General features: G+C 42.2%; 1 protein-coding gene across 1 annotated transcript in view; it reads left to right on the top strand.

Annotated features, from left to right (window-relative positions):
* Positions 1-7,549, top strand: part of CXCL12 (C-X-C motif chemokine ligand 12) — a 25,616-nt gene that overhangs the window by 3,267 nt on the left and 14,800 nt on the right. The window contains exons 2-3 of the mRNA XM_019502573.1: positions 2,595-2,712; positions 6,457-6,543. Of these exons, the coding sequence (XP_019358118.1) occupies positions 2,595-2,712; positions 6,457-6,543 (205 nt within the window). The remainder of the gene's footprint in view (positions 1-2,594; positions 2,713-6,456; positions 6,544-7,549) is intronic.

The raw sequence follows: 7,549 nt of genomic DNA, 5'->3' as shown, positions 1-7,549 counted from the left end.
CCCCCCCCCCCCCCCAGCTCAGCAGTAAATGCCTAACTTGTCATTCAGTCCTGGGAGTCAAAGGTAGCTGGGTGTGATGCTGTCTGCATCGGTGTTTTGTGCTACTGGTTATAGAAACTGGTGTGCCTTAATTGTGCTGACTTGATGTGCCCAGTTGGCTCTGGTCAATTTTTGACATATTTGAGCTAAAAGTGCATGGCTCTTTTTAGCTTTACAGTGGGATAGCTAATATCTGCATAAGCACAGCATTATGTCTCTTGCCCCAGGGGCTGCTTCCCCCATCCGGCGCTCAGTAGAACTAATGCCTTGTCACCACTCGAGTTTTACAGAAGGTAAAGTATACCTTTTGTGTCATTGAAGGCAGGCCTGGTGGGTGGCAGTCAGAACTGAAAAGGATGCGTGTGCTGGCTAAGTACGCCAGAGCACTAGTTGGGCAGCTACAGGAGAGAGGTCCCCTGACTTGGGCTGACCAGATGCAAATGCTTTGTACCCTCTTGTGTTTTTCACTCAAAAATGTAGATGGTTTCTGGGACTTGCATTTTCCTCCTTGTTTACAAAGGGAACACCCACTGTTGGAAGGTGCAAGATTATCTCCTTCCCTATGTGTTATATATATACTCTTGGAAAAGGGAAGAATTTGGAATGGAGTGGGAATTTATGGAACTATTGAGGTTAATGGTAAAACTCCCACTGGCTACAAAAGGAGCAAGATTTCATCTTTAGATCATCTCTATTAGTTGAGTATTAATCGCACCAACTGGATTTAGATACAAAGTGCAAAAATAAGTGGGTTTAAGACTACACCAATTGTGTGTTGTTTAGGATAAAACTTACTTAAATATATTTGCTCTCTAAAGTTGCAAAGGCCATAAATATCCTTGTATAGTGTCTCTCTCTTTCATCTATACTTTTATATTTATATAATGAGTTATTACGTTTTAGTCTGTGACAACATTCAGGTTCCCTTTAGGAGAAAAATGCTAACTAAAGAAATCCTCCACATTCTTTATACATCAGTCTAGATTTGATCACCTATCTAAAACTTGTTGAATTCTACTGAGGTTAATGCTGTTTCTCTGCATTTTCACCCCTGCAATTGAGATCAGAATATGTTTCATAAATAATTTGCTATAAAAGTTGTTTGTGACAAGCATTTTCCTGCAGTTTCCTTCTTGGAAAAAGGTTTGTTGCTTACCACTAAGCCCCAGGGTATGTTTGATAGTAGCTACAGATAAGCATCTGTTGGCGCCCAGGGTTTTTGTATGTGAAGATCAGGTGCAGTTATAAAAGGTGAATCTTTTCTGACCTCAGCAGTTTTAGGAGCCACACAGCCCTTTTCTGCTCTTGAGAGTGCATCTGCCTTTGAGGCCAGCTCTGTTTGGATATTGTGAGCTCTGCTGTGTAGCTAAACTGGGTCCAAAACTACCGTAGAGTTTGGGGGAATTTGGATCTGACTTCATTTCTTAATCCCAGCTCCATGGCTTGGGTCCATCTTTATAAACAAGCTGCCCTCCAAGACTTCACAATTAGAGACTGAAAAACTGCCCAACAGGAAACAGTTAGAAATTTGTGAGTCTCAAGGCAACTCCTGGCAAGTTAAAGGGCCTCTGGCTTTCACAGTAAATACAGGACTTTGAAGTTCCTAGACAGGGTTGGATTTTCAGCTGTACACATGCAGGAGTCCTGGTAAGACAGTCCTTCCAAACAGTCATGAGAGTCCAGCCCTGAGGAAGGAGTCCAGGGTCAGATGCTGGAATGAAAGTAGGCTGCTCCCCTCAGCTCTGCACGTGCATTCCTTAGAGGCGCTGAGCTTGTCTGCTCTTACTGAAGTGGGCGGCAGGCTGGCCATTGATTATGATAGTACCAAAATGGGGCCCTCCAGAAGTTTCTGTGGAGAATTCACTGACTGACCCAGAGTGTTATAAAGTACTATCGTTATCTCAGATGCTGGTAGTCTAAAGGGTTCCAGATCTGCTCATTAAAAGTGCGGAGATCCTGCAGCTCTGACTGCCACTGGGAGGCAGCTTCTCACGTGCCCCATCCCTCTGAGAGTAAGTGCTCACTAAAGCAAGTAAAGGTCTAACCACTGGACCCTGGGAAAGCTCCTTAAGACACTGTAGCAGGGAAGCGCTTGCACCTGAGCAGGGCTGTTTGTTTTGTTTTGGCCTCCTTGGGATTCATGGCTTTCTTTTCTCTCCTCATTTGGCCTCAGGTCAGAATAATTTGGCAAGAATAACACTGAGGACAAGTGCTCCACTCTTTTAGCTGTTATCTTGTCTAATTACTAGAAAGCTTTCTGGACAATGAAGAGAGACTTCTTCTAATCTCTTCTCCATTTCTCAGGCTACACTTTCTCACACTTGTCTTTGTCTTCTAAAATCACAAGCAGTAGGATTTAAAGGATGCCATGGGAATGGGAGAAAGAGCTGTTACAGGGAGCTGTTGACAAACAGAGCTTTTCTATGTCTGTCTTTATTTACGTGGGTTTTTTTTATACTTTGGAGAGACCCAAGAGGTGGCCTCATGCTGCATGGCAATACTCTGCAGCAGATAGTACAGGTAATGTGTGTCTTCTCTCTGGCTGTATCTCACAGAGAAACCTGTCAGCCTGACTTACCGATGTCCCTGTCGATTCTACGAGAGCAACGTGGCCAGAGCCAACATTAAGCACCTCAAAATCCTGAGCACACCCAACTGTTCGCTTCAGATTGTGTAAGTCTCAGAACATTTTTAAACACATTGCTTAACTTTAAACAGTAAATGGGGTGAATATGGCAGAAGACAGGGCATGGTAGCATCTTAGGGTGCATCTCCACCAGTGGGAATGTGCATTCCCAGGGGACAACTAGCAGCAGCGGTGCTAGCTGGCCCCTCCTGGGTTGGCCCTAGCAGCCTTACCTGGAATCCTGGGAGCCTCCTGGGGCTCCAGCAGTGGTGATCCAGACGTGTGGAGCCTGGTTGGCAACCAGAGCTTGGTTCTGGCTGGCCAGGGTCCAGTTTTGGGCAGTGCACCCTGTTGCCATGTGCGCTGCCCTGCTTTTTTCTGGTGTGGGGTTTTTTGACACCAGATTTAATTAGCAGCATGGTGAACACCTGCATGTGCGATGTGCAGTTTGCGGTGTTGCAGATGGGTCTGCTGTGCCACAAACCACATGTGTGCACTCATCTAAATGCACCCTTAGAGACTAACTACTTCAGAGAGGCATAAGCTTCTGTAGGTGACAGCTTACTTTGTCAAAGTCTTTTTGATTTCTAAAGGTGTAACCCTGCCAAGACTTTTCCTGACTTAAGACAAACATGGCTGACTGTCTCTCTCTACTCATGAAGTTAATATAGGAAGCTAAGGTGTTCTGTGTTATCTCTGTGTCGGGTACAATATCAGATGTGTATGGCTATCATCTATGTTTGTATTTACAAGGTGAACTAGTCAGAAATTCCCAGACAAATTTTCTCATCGGAAAATAATTTCTGATTAATTAATACGTTTTCTTTAAAGTGTTAATTTCCTTGACATTTAGGAGGGATTTGCAGAAAATCAAATATACATTGTTTTTCTGAATGAAATCCTCAAAATTTGAAAGGCAGATTTAGAGGAAAACTAGTTAAATTTATTTTTACTGACATTTTACAGCAGGGAAATAATTTCGCAACCAGACCTAAGTACTATTAGCTTCTACTGCCCTCTGCACGAGATGGAGAATCTCAACAACTTCCGAATCAGTTCCACACAGTTTCTTCTACATGGACCTTCACTGATCCAGAGCTATATATGGCCCTTTAAAGTGTAACAGCTTAAAAAAGCAAACAAACAATGCCTCCCACCCCCAGCCCTATCCCCTGTTGCTTGGCATATTTTTGCATGTAAAACACCTCGTGCTCTAGTGACCATCCTCAAAAATGCAAATGTTTCGTCAAGGACATGTTTCGTGAACACAATTGCTTTTTCAGTTGAAAAATATACAGTATGTATGTATTTACTTAAAAGAATCAAGTGTAGATAAATCTTGTATATTTTCCTGCAGAGGCCTCACATTTTATTGTTGTGCAGTACAGTGGGGAAAAAATTAGTCCAAGCTAAGGAATAATTTGCTTTTTGTGAAAGTGGCAAAAACAAGTGTGTTTGCCTAGGTAAGATGTAGAAGTAGACAAGTCCCCTAATTTCCTTTGGAAAAAATAGTGTGCATACATGAATTTATGTACTTCTGGAGCTGCCTATTACTCCTCACAAGTCTCATTGTAAAAACTTTGTGGAGATTTGGATTTATCTGTAGTAGTTTCAAGAAAAAAGTATTTTAGATTTGATGCAATATACATTTTTTCTCTTGATTAACGTGGGAGTGTAGGGAGTGTAGTAATTAGAGGGGAATATGACTGTGAAATATTGAAGTGGAAACAACCTGCGTTTTGGCCTGGCCATTGTTTGTAGTTTGTTAGTATATACAGAACAGATACTCCATTGTTTTTTCATGTTTTATTACTTAAATCAAGAGATGTTTCTAAAGTAGAGCCTGAACTTGAAATGTGCTAGAACCCAGGGCACATCTGCATACAGGATATGACACTTCTTAAAAACCTTTAAAAATAAATTCTAACATAGAAAATCCCATTTTAGCAGAATTTATTGGGGCATTGAATTTAGTGACCACATGCTACAAGCATGTTTGATTTATATAAATATTCAGATTACTCACTTTAGAATCCATCAGTTTTTGGATTGAAGAATCTCATTAGAATCCCATATTAGGAGTTTATGGGCCAGTCCTGAAGTTTTGAAGAAAGATTCCCATTAAAGCCAGTTGGCCTTAATCTATGTACAGAGAATGTTTGTAAGTGCTTTAAGTTTGTTTCCATCTCTGTGCTGTGTTCCCATGTAAGAACAGTGGGCCTGATTTGCCCTCACTTAACACTAGTATCGCTTCACTGAGTTCAGTGGAGGTATTCTAGATTTACATTGCTGTAAAACACATCAGGATTAGATCCTCTTGGAACATTATTTATGTAAAGACTGCAGGATCAATACCTTAGTTGTTCACATTTATGACAAGGACATGAGTAGACTTCAGAATTAGCAGCATTTTAGGTGTCTTACTTCTTTCGTTTGCTTAATTGATTTAAGCAAGAAGGACTTGATTTTGCAAGATGCTGAGAATTTGTGCCTCAGTGGCACTGCAGAGCAGCTAATGCCAGTTCCCATTATATTTGGCCTGAGGTGAAGCTCCTTAGCACTCTTAGGAAGTACTGAGTACCCAAAGGATTAGAGCCATGGTACACTGAACTTTAGATGAAATGCATGAGGTACTGTATATCTTGTTTCTACCTGATACATCCCATTTAACCTAAGAGTCCAGCTGAGATGGATAGGTGATACTGCTTGGTTTTCAAAGGCTGGGAGATAGAGTTTGGTCAGATAAGTGCGCAGAAATATGGGTCCTCATCTGTATTTAAAGTCTAAAAACCACCTGAATCTGCAAATCCAGGTCAGAAATTTCATGAGGACAATCTTTCTCAAGAGATTTCTCGTAATCCCATTTCAAGTGCTGACTAAAAAAACATATGAAAAAAAGTTGCCTTCTGATGTGGCAGTACTACTAGATCATTCTCTGTCTTGGATTCTGAAATTTATGACCAGAACCTCCAGAAGGTCCGGTTCTGCTTTTGTTGTAAAATTGTATGAAAATCCAGCTTGAGCAAGAGTCAAGGTTCACTGGCTGCATTTACACATTCATGAATGCGCTGTAATTACAGTGCATTAAGTTTAATCAGCGTTGCTGTGCATTGGTGCAAATGAATAGTCTGTTTGTAATGTTAATGTTCAGCAGACTAAATCTACTGTGCATTAGCATGGATTTTTGCCTGCTGTACTAATGCGCAGTAGAATTAGTCTACTGCATTCAAAGCGTCTCATGTAAATGCATTCAGTGATGCTTGTTACCTACCATACCTCTTGCTTAAACTGCACGTGTTTGTCATTTATTTTAAACTAAAATACAGTTCCCACATGCCCATAACTGATAGCAACTCAGATGCTAGTTATAAAATGTAGAGTGAATTTATGTGTTCATTCATACAGCACAGTAAAAGCCAATGAACCAAAGGCAGATGAGGAGCTAAATCCTGCTAGACATTAACAACATTCACAGGAGAATTTGGTTCAAGAGGCATTCTGTAGAACAGGGGCTTTCAACCTTCTTTAGTCAGTGTACCTGTAGTGGCTGGACACGGGCAGCAGGAAGGAGGGGAGTGATGTGCAGCCAGATGCAGAGCAGCTGCAGCACGGGGTGGTCAGTGTGGCATGCAAGCTCCCCCCACCCTCCCTGCGTCTGGTTGCAGGGTGGTGGGTGGCAGTGCTCCATCCCTGCCTGCCTGCGCGTACCCCCTAGCCACTTCTCAAGTACCCCCCTGCTGCAGAATGTTATCCCTTGCACTCATACTGCAACTCTTCTCTTCCTTTGGCAGTGCAAGGCTGAAGAACACTGGCAAACAAGTGTGCGTTGATCCCAAGTTAAAGTGGATTCAGGAATATCTGGAGAAAGCTTTAAACAAGTAAGATGAAAAAAAAAGGACTTAGCTAACACATCCCATGTTATTAAAGGGTAGAACTTTAAGGGCTGGTCTTAACTATATGGACAAAGTATTCAGTGGAATCAGGCATTGCTGTCAAGATGGGTTTAGAGTTTTCCTAGTATGTATTATAACAGTGTTTTGTAGCATTTTCTGTATTTTCTACTAAGAGAGGTTTGCCAGTATAAGGGCAAGAGATGTCCTAATGAGTCTGATTTGGACTTCCCTAAATCATTCTTTTAAAAGACCAGTTCTCCCAAGGAAATTGCTGCCTTTATGACCCCTCTCTGCATGCCCAACGTGATCCATCATTACTTCAACATCTCTCTTATTTCAGTATCATTGCAACTCCTTATCCACTTTACAGTGTGAGTCTGTCTGCACAGGCAGCTGAGTGTGCATGGGGGTTAGTAGGCAAAAGCATCCCTCTTCTGGTCATTTCAAAGTCCTATTTAATATCTGCCAAGACAAGGTACATTGCTATGAATAAACCTTCTCCCACCCTGCCAGAGGAAATTCAAATGTGTCTGGCAAATTATAGGCCTTTTTTCCCCTCACAGTAGTCAAATGTGACTCCCTTTCTGAGTAAATTGAATTGACTGTTGTGGTTAGTAAGCCCAGAGCTGAGAATATCAGTCATTTTTGTGCCAAAGGGGTTTTCAGCCTTCCTCAGATGGGGGATGGATTCAGGGAATGGGGAAAAGAGCTCCTTGCTTGGAGAGGGCCCAGCCCCATGAAAATCCAGCAGCAGCATTCAGAGCAGCAAGGCCATTTATGCTTGCAGAATCCACCACAACCTAGCTTAACAACTTTCTGTCCCTCAGTAACCATGCCAGATTTTGTCCCAGTGTCTGCTAAAGGAGGGCTGCAATCCAGTCATTTGCAGAGGGGAAAAAGTCCTTGAGTAAGGATGGGGGGAGGCAGAAGTATAACCCCCAGGAGGAGAATAAAATGTGATGCAGGTTGGTTGGTGCATTCCAAGTTGTCT

This window comes from Gavialis gangeticus, unplaced genomic scaffold (assembly GCF_001723915.1).
Source record: "Gavialis gangeticus isolate Ggan-Ray unplaced genomic scaffold, GavGan_comp1, whole genome shotgun sequence".
In the NCBI taxonomy this organism is placed as follows: Eukaryota; Metazoa; Chordata; order Crocodylia; family Gavialidae; genus Gavialis; species Gavialis gangeticus.
This window is presented reverse-complemented; position numbering and strand designations above follow the sequence as displayed.